The sequence below is a fragment of the Notamacropus eugenii genome, chromosome 1 (assembly GCF_028372415.1).
Source record: "Notamacropus eugenii isolate mMacEug1 chromosome 1, mMacEug1.pri_v2, whole genome shotgun sequence".
NCBI classification, from domain to species: domain Eukaryota; kingdom Metazoa; phylum Chordata; class Mammalia; order Diprotodontia; family Macropodidae; genus Notamacropus; species Notamacropus eugenii.
Window position 1 is genome coordinate 453,844,330 of NC_092872.1, and position 15,659 is coordinate 453,859,988.

The 15,659-nt window shown below is 43.4% G+C and overlaps 1 protein-coding gene across 2 annotated transcripts in view; it reads left to right on the top strand.

The window, feature by feature from the left end:
* Positions 1-15,659, top strand: part of PEPD (peptidase D) — a 254,600-nt gene that overhangs the window by 174,190 nt on the left and 64,751 nt on the right. For both annotated transcript variants that reach the window (XM_072632032.1, XM_072632033.1), the window contains exon 10: positions 10,912-10,980. In XM_072632032.1, the coding sequence (XP_072488133.1) occupies positions 10,912-10,980 (69 nt within the window). The remainder of the gene's footprint in view (positions 1-10,911; positions 10,981-15,659) is intronic.

A 15,659-nucleotide genomic window follows, 5' to 3' on the forward strand; every position in this document is an offset into this window, starting at 1 on the left:
CATCTGCCCCATGGTGTTCCTTTTCCTCATGGATGCTCTCAGTATGCTCTAGTATAGGCAGCTCTCCTAGAGGGGTGGGTGGGTTCCTTTTACACAGGAAATCCCTGCCAAAGGGTTGCCAGAACATGGAGGAAGAACAAAGAAAGGGCCATTTCTGAAATTTCTCCTATGTGCCAGAATGTCAGTTCATATCTGTGAATATGCCTACATACCTTCCACTCAGTTCATTACTTCTCAGGCTTAACCCTCAGACTTAAATGAGATTATGTATGTAAAGCACCATGTTAGCCTTAAAGCACAAATGTGCATCAAATATAGTATTATTAAGCAGATATGAACCAACCTTGAAATAAGATTTTTGAAAAATTAGCAGTTCACAGTAATAAGAGGCAGTTTCTTAGTCACTGCTAATCTCAACCAATGGCAGCATATACAATATATAAGGCATGGGAGACCATGCTAGGACAAAATTCACTGTTACAATTTTCCCTGAAACCATTTACTTTGATCTTCTACCACTTAGAGCCCCAGCTTCCCCAAGTTATTGTGGAAATTGGGCCAGTTCCTTCCTCATCTACACCCAGCCTTACAAGACTGATTCTGCCCCACCCTTTTCCCCTTGTCTCTCTTGGCCAAGTTATGAATAAACCATTCCTCACTGAATCTTTTGAAACTCTTCTCCATGAAGCTCTATTTGGCAGATCCTCATTAAACTGTTACATGTGTGCACACTCATGCACTCACACATTCTACCTGTCACCTACCTGTTCTAATAGATAAACCATCACCCATCCTTCTCACAAGTTAATCTTACGCCTTTCATTACTCTAAGAAGTTTTTCCCATGTTACTCAAAAATCCTTATTTATTTCTGGATATAAAGAATTCTTTAGCACGACATTAGTTCTAAGAAATTATGACTGTATGTTGGAGAAGTGGATGTCCAACAAAGAACTAGGCAAGGCAACAGTGACACCCACCAACTTGCCATTTCTTTTAGCTTTTGAAGAATAGCTTAAAGAATTGCTGACATTAATGTCTTATTTTTTCAAGTTCACCAGTTACCAGTCTTCTGATCTATGTCATGGAGGTACCCTTATGTGATGAGAAGAGCCTCAGCATGGCAGCCTAGGCATGCATACTGAACCTGGGGACACTAGGTCATCACAAATCAGTTCTCTACTGATATTCTCTATTCTGGGACCCTCAAGCAACTTTTGGGTATAATTGTGAACCCACAGATTATGCCCCTGGTTACCTTTCTGGTGGTAGGAAAATATTTTAACATAGTAGAGATAGTCATACAAAGTAGGAGATCCCTTTAAACTCAGACCACTGAAACTGTACTCTTATTGGAAAACAATTCTGTTTTGTTTCTTTTATATTCTCCCTTGTATTCACTTCCTATCCAGTGACAGAGTTGTGGGGTCTGAGGTCAGCACCAGGAGAGGAAGATCTCTGTGTCTAAGAGATGCTCATATCCTCCTCATAGATATGTAGCTACCCCCTTCCCTCTTCGGCAGTGCAGTTGCACTACCTTCTCTGTTGTTCTCACATCAGGGATTCTTTTTTTCTTGGTCTGTGGCTCTGCCTAATTCAGTTTTCAAGTGGCTCAGTTATTTAGAGGCTATTGGGTGGGAATTGGCTACCCAGATTTCTGCCATTTCCCTGTTCACTGCCACCTCTACCAAAGGGTAAACAGGGAGGGGAATAATGGGTAGACTCTTTATTCAAGTTCAAGTTCAGTGGAGAAGTGTTTTCTGGATTGCCCATGGATGTCAGCTATACAAACTATCTTTGAACCCAAGTAGCAGCTGCATAAAGTTTGCCTACATTACTGCACTCTAGGCTGCATTATGTACTGTTGTACATCATTCTTCAGAAAAGCATACCAGGTATTCACCTGTTCTATCCTGGAACAGCAATCAATAAATCCCTATGTATTCATTAAGCACTTCTCTTGTACATTGGTGTCAGGAGAACCTGGCTGTTGTCAGGACTTTACATCTGCCTTTGGCCTTGGGCAAATCATTTTTCTCTAAATCTTCATTGTTCCGGTCTATAAAGTGGTGATAGAGATGACCGTTTCAGCCTTCTTACCTACCTTCCAGGAATGTGTCATGATTTTATGTGGTCTTATCCTTAGTAATTTGTGTTACTCTGCTATTCATTATTTCTCTAGTAAAGAAAAGAGAGGTTCTTACATGAGATTCTTGTCCTGTTCCCGTTTCCCACCAGCTACATGGCTTTTGGACTTCTTTGCAACTCCCCTCATCACTCTCCCATCATGCCTTCCCTTGCCCCTTTTTTTGTGGTCTTTCCCCATTAGATTGTAAACTCCTTGAAGGCAGGGGGACTGTCTTTGCTTTTATTTGTAGTTGTATCTTCAGCACTTAGCACAGAACCTGGCACATAGTTGACACTTAATAAAGGTTTCTTAACTAAGTTCCTAAGCCCAAGTGGAAAAGAGCCATAACTCAGACTCAAAATCAGTCCACTTCAATCAGGAGTGGCAGAGGAAATAGGGAACCTCACAGAGAATATGTGAAGGCCCCCGGACCTCACTGTAGCTATTGCACACTAACTTCACCATTGAGCCTGAGTTCCTTGATCAAGGTGTGACACAGGGCTCCAGGGCTGGCAGCAGTACACTATGGCCCCACTACAGCATTTTCCCAATCATGGGGAAAGGGTACCTTGTCCTCTAGAGAATTCAGTCCATGACATAGGACTTAAGAAGAAACGGGGAAGAGAAATGACAGTAGGGTAAGTCAAGTCCTTGGAGAGGAACAAGTACTGGTGGCAGTACCATAAGGTGTGGGTCAGTCAAAGGAACAACGGACACATCTGCATGGCTGAGTGGGGCTGAGGCATGAGCTCATGGACTAAGGAACTGCTGTGGGGGGGGGGTGGCAAGGAAAGGGGCTAGGCTGTGTTGTATATGTCAGCACCGTAGGGTAAAGCCCTTGTCACCCTCCCCTAGTTAGGGTACTGAAGTAGAACATTTCAAGGACTGGAGCAGGTTCATTTGTAATGTGAGGACTGCTTTATTAGATGATTAGCTTGTCAGTGGTTAAAACAAGCTACACAGACAATTCGCTGTTCTTTCAGGTCAGTTTTTTCTGAGTTAAAAATACATATGGTTACATACGTGTGTAGTCTTTTAAGTTGTAGTATCTTCTCTGAGATCTAGTAAGCCCAGGTGGAGAGTTAGTGTAACTTCTGGAGAGCTAAAATAGGTAGCTAAGATGTCTGATGAAAGAAAGAAAGCTGTTACAAATGACCCTAAATTGACCCCAGTTCAATTAGTCAGTCAACAAGAATTCATCAAATGCATACTGTCTTTCTCCATCTCTGTGTGTGTGTGTGTGTGTGTGTATGAGGAGAGAGTCACCGCTGTTGGTCCTCCGTGTATAAAGCTTATTTATACGTATTTGTTTGCTTGTTGTCTCCCCTGTTAAAAGTATGAGTTCCTTGATGGCAGGGACTATCTTTTACCTCTCTTTGTATCGCCATTGCTTAGCACAGTGCCCGACACATAGTAGGTGCTTAATAAATGCTTATTGACTAACTGCTAAGAATTGTACTCAGTCCTGGCTGTTGCTTTGTAGTGACTGTGTTAGCTTAATTGGATTTCCAAAGAAAATCTAAATCTTACTTAGTTAAGGGAGAGTCCATTGTAAAAATCTTTATAGGAATATCTGCACAAACATCAGGCTAAGTCCCTGTTCTCTTCCTCATAGAGACTTTTCCTTTTTCTTCCCATACTCAAAGCCTCTTTTCCTTTCCATCAATTTGGTGAAAATGGATCCACATAAATCTATTTTTATCCTTAAAAGGTAGGCGGCAGAGGGGTCTGAGAGAGTGTCTTCTCCCAGGCATAGCCGTTGTCCACTTGAAGAAAGCAGCAATGCCTGGAGACAGAGGCTGGATCTGTGGAGCTCTCTTAATGTCCACTCGCCAAGGGATAAAGAACACTTTGATTGTATGTGCCAGAGAAACAAGGAGATTTCATTATCTTCTCTGTGACAGTATCAGAGATAGAGGTTTCTTTAATAGGTGGGAAAATAAGAACCTGAGCAATATTTCTTGCTTTCTTCTTTCATGTAGGGTAAAATATGTTTTAAAAAGCAATTAAATACAACTTTGTGTCATTTGGCTCACCCCCAAAAAATGGGTCTTTGCAAAATGGGGTGTAGTTGTCATCCAGACTTACTAATATCCACAAGTGTAGTACTTCCCTTTTCTGGCCCTTCATTTTATCCTCTGTGAGGTGTGGGGGTAGGAGGCTTTGAGCTTCTTTCTGGATTTCTCTCAGGTTCCTTCTAGCTTTGACTTTCTATGACTTTTTTGATCTCTTTGCTCAGGAACCTGATCTTAACATCCCCTTCCTCACTCTGCCCTCCACCCCTACTTAAAGGAGGGAGGGCATCTGTGGTTCTCGATTGGGAATGTAACCTTTATTAATCCACAAAGGTGTAGTTCCTGTCTACCAGGGATTTCCACACTGAATAAGCAGACTGTGTGCATGTGAGTCTGCATTTATAATTCAAAAAGTAAATTTGTCAAAAGTATTGTGGGCTGCCATGAATCTGGCCAGAGTGGAGGAGCTACCAAAATGGGCTTGTTGAAGAAGTCCCCCTGACCCCAGGGCAGCAGTCAGGAGAGTGACTCTAGGAGCCCCCACCAATATATGCTGACACCTTTCTTAGCTCATGAATTTGTCTCTGATCACTGGATCAGAAATCTTCAGGAAATACTGTAGAAATTGATTTCTGCATAGGTGAGAAGATGATTGGGGGTCTTCAGCAAGTGAAATCTATAGGATGTGGTTTGAAGCCACTTTAAAAGTTACTTCCACCTCACTTTGATTTTTATGCCAGCAGAACCTTCTTCGAACACAGACCATGGTTTCATGTCCCTCTCCTGTGGTTGAATCCAGGAGACTCACTAGTGATGTGAGATAAAAGAAAAAGGATACTCTAATAGTGGTGGCAGTTTCTTTCAGACAGACACAGAGACACTCCTCCCCGTACCCACCCTACTACTGGAAAAGACATTAAAATTAGAACCTGCAGTTAAATTTTCAGTAAATTCAAGCATTTTAACTCCAGGTTGAACTCTCAGTATGAATTGCACTACCAAGTAGTTTTAGCTATTGCTTTAAGGGAATATGAAATTGTCAACATAGTCAATAAAATGAATCCAGCGTGAGGGTGCAATTTTTAGGTGAGTATGGAGTCTTTCATTTGCTTAATGCATCTGTAAACTGACTTTTAATGAAAATTACTTTAAAAACACAATGAAAAATGAGAAAGAAACTGTGGTCCACTGTACCAGTTATCTCTGCAAAGTGATTGTACCTTAAAGGAAAGCCTGGTCCTTTCTTACTTCTTTTTTTATGAGGAAGAGAAAAGCACATTCACCCTAAAGCTCCATTGTGTGGAGCTTCCTTCTCAGTCTGGCTTCACCTTCTTAACAATCTTCACTCATTAATATGCACTTATGTCAATCACTATACTCGTCATTTAAGAAGTCCGTCGATCTTAATTAAGGAATTAAGTTGTCTCTTCTTCCCAGTGATGCCTCAGAAACCAGTCGTATCTTGATTGAACATAATGCCTCTGAATCCCCAGATCCTTGTGTTTAACTGGATCTTTCCAGTCAATTGAGGGCTAACCAGGAACTTGTTTTTTTAACAATAACGAATAGTACTTATCCTCACAACAACCCTGTTGTGTAGGTACTATTATCATCCCCATTTTATAGGTGAGGAAACTGACTTGTCTAAGCACGGCTACAGAGCTCATAAGTGTCTGGTGATGAATTCAAGCTTAGGTCTTCCTGATGGCAAATCTGCTGTTCTGTCCACTACAGTATTAAGTCAGGCTGTGTTGAAACCATCTGGGACCATTTTCTTGCCTTACATCCCACAGTACAGACACCCCTTCTCTGGTTTTTTGAGGATCACAAAGGACGTTAAAATACCTGTTCATACCCAGTGAGTTCTGGGGCTTAATATGGAGGGACTTTGTAGAATGGAGTTCAGATTCTTGTTTGTTTGGTTTTTTTAAACAAAGGTTCCCTACCTTCTGGTTAAAAATGAAGAGCAGTGGAAATTGTAGTTAATTCTGGGTTCTAGCTACTTGAGTACTACTAGAATTTAGTGAACTGAATTACAGAATCAGTTAACTAAGGTTTTGCTGTATATAAAGAACACAGGATTTCTTCTCTGTCTCCATCTGAGAAAGGCTCCCCCACCCTCATGGGCCTTGGTGACAAAATTGACTTGTGGAGCTTTCCTTAAGAAAAGGTCCAACCCACTTCGGTTGTGTTGTTTTTGTTTTCGTTTTCCTTGTCTGAATATTCAGCAGTTGTATTTCTGCTGGCGACTGAGAGGAAGGGGGAGGATGGACTGTTGCTGCTTCATGGCTGGAAGATCTGCTGGTGTTTTAGCCTGGAATATATAATCAGCTCAGAGAGGAGAGGGAGGAGACCAGATTTCCCTGTTTCTCTCTGTCACTGCTGTGGAAAGACTTTCTCTTTCCTGTGACTTCTGTTTTCTCCAGCCACCATAGATGGCTAGCTAAATCTTTTGTTGCCACTCTCCAGCCATGAAATATTTTACTCACAGACACCTAATTATCAAGCTGGGGTTTATAAAGCAAGTCTGAAAGCCATTTGAATATAGTATAACCATTCCTGCATAATAACTATGTAATATATAATCATAATAATTATACATAATTTGTGTTTACAGTGCTTGAAAGATTAAACTCCTCCGTACAGACATTTTCTAAAAACAGACCTAGGATTTTGCCGATTACTGTGATTATTTAGCATGTACATCGCGTTTTCTATTTTGAAAACTGCTGCAGTCACTTATATTAGTCATGCCTTATAAGTACTCTGAGCTGGGGGAGGGAGGCTGCAGACTTTCAAGAAGATGAGATGTGGTAACTTCAATGCTTCATGCTCATGGCCAAGCCAAGCTGAGAGTTGCTGGCCCTCTGGTTTTCCCCATTGAAGTAGCTTACCAATTATCAAGAAAATGCTAGACAGTAAGTAGCAGTGAGGACTTTGGAGAGCTCTCCTGGAGGCTAGCCCTCCCCAAGTGTCCAGACCATTCCCCTCAGACCAGACAAATGAGTATAAAGGAATCAGCCCTCTGTTACTCCCTTCTGCAACTCTAGAGACCAGTCCTAGGTTTCTGGTTTCTTCCAGAAGAGCTGGGGTGTTTTTGACCTGCATCATTCTACAAGGGATTCAGGAACACCCCAAATGGAGATTCTTCTCTAGTTATCCTGCTCCAAGCCCCACCATCTCAGCTTCTGTAAAGGTCACAGAATTGCAGATCATAGTCTCAAGTGGTTCTTCAGAGTTATGATAGAAAGACTCAAGAGAAGGGACTGCATTGCCTGCTTCGTACCTTTGTACCCTGGCAGTATTGTCTACCTTGGGTTCTGCAGTCCCAGAGAGGGATTATAAATCAGCGTCTCTGGTGTTTCTAGTATGTTGTCTTTCCTGTTTCTCGCTACAGTTATCCCTTCCACATCACAAGGGTTATGGTGATGGTGCTCCCACACACAATCTGGAAAATCCACGTACATTTTTTTGGCCCTCCCTCTTTACCAGAGAAGAAGTCTGAATTATTGTGATATTAAAAGATAAAATGTGTTGATGTTATACAATACTGTTCATATATTTTGTGAATTTGAGTTTCTAAACTTCTTCTGTGTCATCTTCTGGCCTTCATGTGTCCTCTGAGGCTTCCGCAAAACTCCCCCAAACTTCCCATTTAATTTCTTATGCCAAGCTGCCTTGTCTAAACCATGATGGGGAAAGTTATTATGTGGAAGAGATAACTGTAGAATGCTTTGTCTGAGAACTCACTGGATCAAGCTCCCTCTGATCAGGCATTTGCTCTTAAGTCTGACCTCTTCCAGAAAACCTGGAGCCATGCTTATATATGTTGATCTTCCTTTCAGACGGAAAATGGAATAAGCAGCTGTGCTGGACACTTTACTAATGGTATCTTATTTGATCCTCAGAATAACCCTGGAAGGTAGGGAGTGTTGTTATCCCCACTTGTACAACTCAGTTGTTGAAACTGAAGCAGACAGAGCTTAAGTGCCTTACTTAGCTAGTCACTTAGCTAGTAATTGTCTGAGGTTGAATTTGAACTCAGGTCTTCCTGTCTTCAGGCCCAGCTATATCCCAATTATTTATAGCCCAGTTATTGGCTATAAAATCAGTGCTATATTCACTGAGTCTTCTAGATGCCTAAGAGAACTCCTCTAGAACTGATTATCATTGCCCATTATCATGGCACTTAATCTCAAAAGTGCCTAGTATTGTAAATTTTCATTGTCTATATTGTCTTCAGGGCTTAATCTCCCAGCCTGGGCAGCTGCTTCTTAGGACTGATCCCTCCAGCATCCAAAAGGCTTTGGCTCAATTGGATAAACATTTATTAAGCACCAACCACATGCAGGTTACTATGCCAAGTGCTGGGGATATGAAGATGGAAAAAGAAACCACTCCTGCCCACAAGTTTATATCTTACTGGGAAGGCACAGAAAGGACAGATAAATATAAGGTCATATGAGGTGAGAAGGGAAAGGGCGTTTATGACCTGGTGGTGTCAGGGAAGGCTTCACAAAGGAGGGAGCAACTGAGCTGAACTTTGAAGGAACATAAAAATTCTGTGAGGTAGAGACGGGATACCTTTCTTGATTCCTCCTAACTGCTAATGCCTCACTTCAAACTACCTTATATTTAGTTATCTTGTTATATATATATGGTCTCCCCTAATAGAAGGTAAGCTCCTTGAGGACAAGGATTGTTTCAGTTTTCTCTTTGTACCCCAATGCCTAACACAGCCCATAGGAGCTCCTTGATAATTGCTTGTTTGGTGTTTGATTGACCACTGTCTCCTTTGTTATCCTGGAAATTTTTTTCCAAGTATGGACTGGACCAGATGGCTGTTTCCAACTCAAAAATTCTGTGATTCTGTGGGCTGAATAGGGAGTGAGTGAGTGAGTGAGTGAGTGTGTGTGTGTGTGTGTGTGTGTGTGTGTGTGTGTGTGTGTGTAATCATTTTGCCTCTCAAGGTACGCTGTGAGCCTCCCTGACTTGAGGACAGGGAGGACAGCACCTCAGTTTTCTTTAGCATCTCCCTCAGCACCTAGTACAGGGTCAGGCACAGAATAGAAAAGGAAATGGAAATCTTTTCCAAGGACCTATGGCAGAACTCATTCTGTTTGTTCTTTTCAAGAGGGGGAGCAAAAAGCCCAGCGTATGGGACAGTGTCTTATTTTTCCCCTAATTCCCTTCTCAGCATCTTATTGGAAAGGAAGGACAGAATGGTGACTTCAGAGGAGTGAAAGTAAAGCATGGCTCCCACCTCTTATCAGAGAGGGGATGCAGAATGAGGTAGAGACTCTCACACAGGGTCCCTGTGTTGATTTGTTTTGCTTCACTGTACTTCTTAAAAGGGCAAAGTTCGTTGGCAGAAGAGGCATTGAGAAGTAATAGCAGTGTTAAAAAAATCAATAAAATGTATTTTTTAAAGCAACAGCAAGGATGTTCATTACCAGTTCCGTAAATTCTTCCAGAAAATCATGATTAAGCTGGATGTTTGCTTGTACTTTAAAAAGACAGAGATAGGAAGGACAGAGGGCCTAGAGGATCTTTCTAACCTGTCACCTCCCTTTCTCTGTCTTTCTCCCCCCTTTCCCTCTCTTCCTCCATCCCTCTCTCATTCTGCCTCTGTCTCTCCTTTCTTCGTTCCATGAGCCGCCTCCTTTATAGATGGGGACAGGCTGCTTCCTGTTCACACAGTCCTGGACCCTGTCCCCAGAAGGGAGCTGCCATGGGTCCCAGGCAGAGGAAGGAGTGTGTGAAAGGTGCCAGAGAAGTGAAGAGCCTTCTCAGTCTGCTCCTGGTTCTCTGGAGGAGCCCCATGTCCCCTCCCTTGCTCTGTGGCAGGGCCCGCTGGTAACAGGCCTGACAGGAGCAAGTCATTGCATTATTTGGGGCTGCAGTGAATGTATTACTGCGTGTTGTTTTACCGTCAAGTGCTTTCTCGGATGCCCTTTGAAGGATGTGCATCCCTAGCTCTGGCCTGGTATAGCCAGAGGACAGATCATGATACTTGTGAACTTTAATAGGTATGACAATCACTTTGTTAGCAAAAATACATTTTAAATAGTAAGACAATAAGTTTTCTAAATTTTTTTGGTATTTAAAGAGAATTGGTTGCCAAAAACCATATTTCCCAATGAAGAAAGAGATCCCCTCTGGGCCTGGCTCTGAAAGCCCCTAATCCGGCATTAATTGGATTTTATGGGCATCTGCCTGTAAAGCTCCTACACCGCCTTTGATGGTACAGGTTTGGGAAGATAGAAGTAGATGATCCAAAGACTTTGGAGGAGAAACAGCTCCTCCAGCAGGAAGCTGCTGCAGGAGCTGGCAGCATCTCCGGAGGGAAGAAGTGGATGCTCCGGCCTCTTTTCAGAAAGTACTAGGGGGGATGGTTCGAACAACTCTTACTCCTTTGTATTGCCAAGGCACCAGGAGTGTCTGGGGGCTTTTTACAGATCTGATACTAAGGGCATCAGGAGTAAGGGGGAGCTCTAGGTTATGGCAACATTTCCTGGTAAATTTTCCTACTAAAATGTTATATGATCTGATTCAGGCTCTTGTGTGTGTGTGGCTGGGTGATTGGGTGGGGAGGTGGGAGGGTGGGATTTCAGGCCCATAGGGCCAGAGCTAGAGAGCATTAGGCGTGTAGATCCTTAAAGATAGTTCCCATGCTGGGCAGGGCAAGACTTTGTCACGGCTATTTTCAGTGCTGATTGGCTTTGTGGGATTAAAGACTAACAATCTTTTTTTTCTTCCGCAAATGCAGCCTCTTTGAACACTACTGCTATTCCCGTGGTGGGATGCGCCATAGTTCCTACACATGCATCTGTGGCAGGTAAGTATAAACCATCCCTCAAAAAGTAGTTTCCCTTGCCCTGCCCAGGGGTCATGGTACGACCTGGATTTGACCTTCAGGAAAGTCACTCTTCCCGCAGGGACCATGGAGAGTTTGAGACATTGTTAACTCTGTGTCCCCCACCCATAAAGTCCAGCTATCTACTGCCCCTGGGCCCTTATGGGTCTCTGTGTACCAGTGGGTTTGGTTTTATTGTTTGTTTATTTGGTAAACTGCTTTTTGGAGAGGAAGAAAACTGTGGTGACATCTGTCCTGGGCTGTTAGGGTAGAGCTTGTCTACCAGATGTTTGCACGGAACATACATACATGTGTTCATGGACATTCTCCAAGCTGCACCAGCCTTATTTGCCCAATGCCATCACAGGCAGACAGGGGCAGCACTGGAAATCAGTAGTATTAGGGCACAGCCTCTTCAGCTGCCAGAGTGGAATTCAATTTAATTCAACAAATGTTTACTAAATACTTACTATGTATTTACTACCCAGCTGGGTGCTGGGAATTCAGATGAGAAATGACTGGCATCGAAGGAGCTTACAGTCTACTCAAAAATGCCATTGTTTATGGGCAGATGTGATACAGAGTAGAATGTGAAATGGTCTAGGACAATTTGAGAATTGAGAGCTTTCTTTTAGCTAAGGGCATCAAAAAAGTCGTTTTGCAGGAAGAAACACCTAGGCCTTTCAGGGAGAGATGTGTTCCAGTAGTGACTGGCACAGCAGCCATCCTTCTGTTTCTGCCATGTCCCCCTTCTGGCTGGTACTACCTAATAAGTGTCACCACTGGTTAATTCTGGGCTGTGGCAGTTAGTGCTGTGGGGAGGGGAGCTGTCACAGAAACAGGCTCTGCTCTGGCATCTTGGGATAGCAGAGGATGGGGTTGGGATCTGGCCAGGAACAGAAAGGAAAGCAGCATCTCTCCTGGTATGTGAGGCTGGGCAGCTGCCAGTTACCAGTGTAATGGTGGCTAGAAATGGTGGTGAAGGATGCCACAGGAGAGAGATAGAGAAAGAAACAGAGCCGTGCCCATTGGATTTGTGTGCATCACTTCAGGGCTCTGCAGAGAAACCCAAGGCAGAGGCCAGTGCCCAGAAAAGCATGAAATCTTCCCCTCAATAATTCATATTTAGCTTTGTTTATAGGCATACATTCAGTTTAGACTATCCGCTGACCAAAGAGATGGACAGTGGGAAGAGGAAGAAGGAAGAGAGATTGTGTAGTCTGTGCCATGTGCCTGTGATTCTTGCTTTAGGCCTAATTCCTCTCCTCCTCCTTTTACCAGTTAAGAAGGAGAAATCCCCTGCTCCCCCCACTCCTCAGGCAATCCCTGCCCTGTGCTGCAGGATGGTACCAAAATCTTTGGAGGAAAGATGCCCATCCATTTGTAGCTGAGGAAAAGAGTCATAGTCAGCCCCTCCTAATTATTCATGGAGTCCTTACCTCTGGCCTGTTTTGGGCCTGAGGTATCAGCTTCTTCCACATCCAGCATGTGCTTTGGAAGGATCTGTCTTATGTGATCCCTGGCCACAGCTTGAGGCTACTTAATGGCACCCATATGTGTACGTGTGTACATTGTGTCTTCTGAGATTATCCCTCGGTTTATTCTATCTAGGTAGCATTTGTACATCTTCCCCATTAGACTGTGCATTCCATGAAAGAAGGGACTGTTTTTTGCTTATCTTTGTATCCCCAGCACTTAGAGCCTGATATACAGTAGGTGCTTAATGAATGCTTGACTGACAGGGCACAGTACAGATGTGCACTTATGAACATGTGATAATGAACCACATACACACTCAGGCATATATGTGGCCACAAACACATACAATATACATTCCATCACACGTACCCACATGAATATATATGCAGCGCACACTGTATATTCACATCTGCACATACATTTTCTCATAGTCATGCATGAACGCTCAGCTATAGTCACATATAATGTATATACATGGAAATACAATCATGCCTATAAACACCATGCACACTCAGTTACACACATGGAAATACACATGCACCTATTTTCTGAACAGAAATCAAGAGCGTTTGTACAAGCTGCTCATTACTGACGCCCATTCTGTAACAGCATGATTTGTAAGCAATTACATTTTACAAGCATAAGTTGCTTGTAAAATTATATAATGCATGTCACCTGGATGCCGTTTTCATTATTCAGCAGTGTTGCCTCAGCGCCATGGTGCTAGCATAACAGGGGCACCAAAAAAAATCCTAATGCGTGTTTTATATATTTTTCTGTCTCATTTTAAAAAACAGATTAAAGAAAAGAAGATAAACTAAGAAAAGTCTTCTGACCCCCGGTGGCTCTAAAGGCCATAAAGAACTCCCCCACTCCCCAGTCCTTATACATAAGACTTCCTTTCCTTCTCCACTCCATTACCCAGAGCTCTGCTCAAAACCTCTGGAGTACAGAGTGCCACCTTAGCAAGACTAGCCTTGGCCAGTACAGCATCCATTGTCTTTAGGGGAATCACCACTAGAATGAACTCTTAATTATTCTAGGACTAATTATCTGAGTGGGTTTTCCAGTCTTTTGTATTTCATTCTATTCCCTGCTTTTTGACACTTTCTTGTATGTTAGCCCCTCATTAGAGGAGGCACAGGGGCAGAATGAGGGAATGAGACTCAATCTAAGTCAATTTTAGCCCTTATTAACAAGGCAGGTTTGATTACAGTGAGGTTTAGGATTATCTATAGATTTTAATTAGGCCTTATTCTCTCCTTTCAAATCCTTATTACCAGAAAATGAAGGGTTGGCGCCTCTCTAAGGCAGAGCAACGCCTTGTTCTCTTAGTTGTCGTACCTGAGCAGCCAAAGCTGTAGGTTTCCCTTGGCCCCAGAGGGAAGCTCCTGTCTGAGCAGTGACCAGACCAGGTGGCTAGAGAAAGCAGGTTCCATCTCAGACAGATTGGCATCTGAAGGCCTGGGTGGGCCGATGCCAGTCAGCAGTTCCATATGCCTAACCAGAACAGACAGAGCTCCTGCAGAACAGGTGGGCATTGAAGTGGGAAAGACAGTGAGGTGCACTCCCCATCCTTCACCTTGGTGTTTCACAGACCTAGGGAATAACAATGGGGAAGACAGAATGACATATGGAGACCCAAATAGGTCACTGAGTCCAAGTGTTTCAGAAGTGGAGAGCAAGGCCCCCAACTCCTGAGGAGATTTTTTTTTTCCCTCATGCAGCTCCCCTGTGCCCCTGCTTGCCTTACTGCTGAGAATAAAAATGTTTCCATATGTCAGAAGATGGATATTTTTCCCTCCCTTATGAGTCTTTTTTCATGCAGCTCTTCTTATCCCCTCCTTCACTAGGAAACAACAGCCTCCCTCCTAGTTCTTGCCCTCCTCCCCCAACAAATCATACCTGTCAGGTATGATGCTGGGTCCTGAGACTGATGCCTGAGGTTATCTGTAGAGCCTTCTCATGGGGTGATGGTGCGTGTCGGCATCAGGAAACCTCATTCATAACCCAGCTGGGGGGAAGACAGAAGCTACTCACATTTCCTTGTTGCTCCAAAAGAGGCATCAAACATGTCAAGTCTACTGTACATGCAGGCTCTTTTGCCTACTTTTGCCCAGTCTTTGGAATAAGAAAATCAGTCATTTTAGTTTGGAAAATGAAGAACCCCAGTATGAGATGAAAAGCAGAATTACCACTATTCTTGTCTGTTGGGATTTCAGATAGGCTAAAAGGGCAATATTTCTCCAGCTTTGGGCACTGAATCAGGCTTGGGGGATGGGGTGGGGGTTGGAATAGGGGAGACAGTTCTAAAAGAAAAATTAGAATCATTTCATTGAGAATGAGTAGGGATCACTATGATGACTTTCTTTCAGTGAAAAGGGAGAAAATGTCAGACTGGAGCCCTAAAATAGCAAGCTCAAGGGTTTCCTGGGAAAAGCCCAGAGCCTCAAAGTTTACGATGAAGAAGCATCTCCAAAGTGTCTTAAAGAGAAATCAGAGGTAATGAGTCAATCAGCACTGGAAGTACAAGTCCTGATCACTTGTTATGTGTTCTGTCCAGTGAGGGATAGGGCTAGGGAGAAGACAAAAGTAACATAATCTCTGTCCTTGTGGAGCTTGGAATATAGCTGAGCAGATGAAGACGTGCATATAACAAACACTAAGTGACTATGTCGTCTCAATAGCTAGGTGGATGTTGGCCAGCAGGTGGTGCTAAAGAGACAGTCATCAAAGGCTGATGAAAACAGTGGGACCCTGATGACAGAGAGCAGATCCTGGGAACAGAGCAGAGACTCACTTCTAGGAGTCCAAGTTGGAGCTGTGGCCAGGAAGAGAATGGAACTGGCAGACTTGAAATGAGTCAGCATGGCAGAGGTGGCTAACATAAGGGGAAATGGCAGACAGGAGCCAAACTGGGCAGAGACCACAAGGACTAATGGGTAGTGTTGCTGTAAGCTACTGCCCAGCCCTCATTGTTGCCCAGTACCTCTGTCAAGCTGCCAGAAGTTTACCTATCAGCATCGCCTAGCCAGCCCTCCAGGCCGTGTGAAGGAAGACATCATTTTCAAAGGTTCCAGGAAGGCCAGCGGCCTGATGGAGTCATCACAAGCCAAATCCTTAGTGATGTTCCCTGGCAGCTCAGGAATGCAATTACATATACATAAAAATATACTAGAATA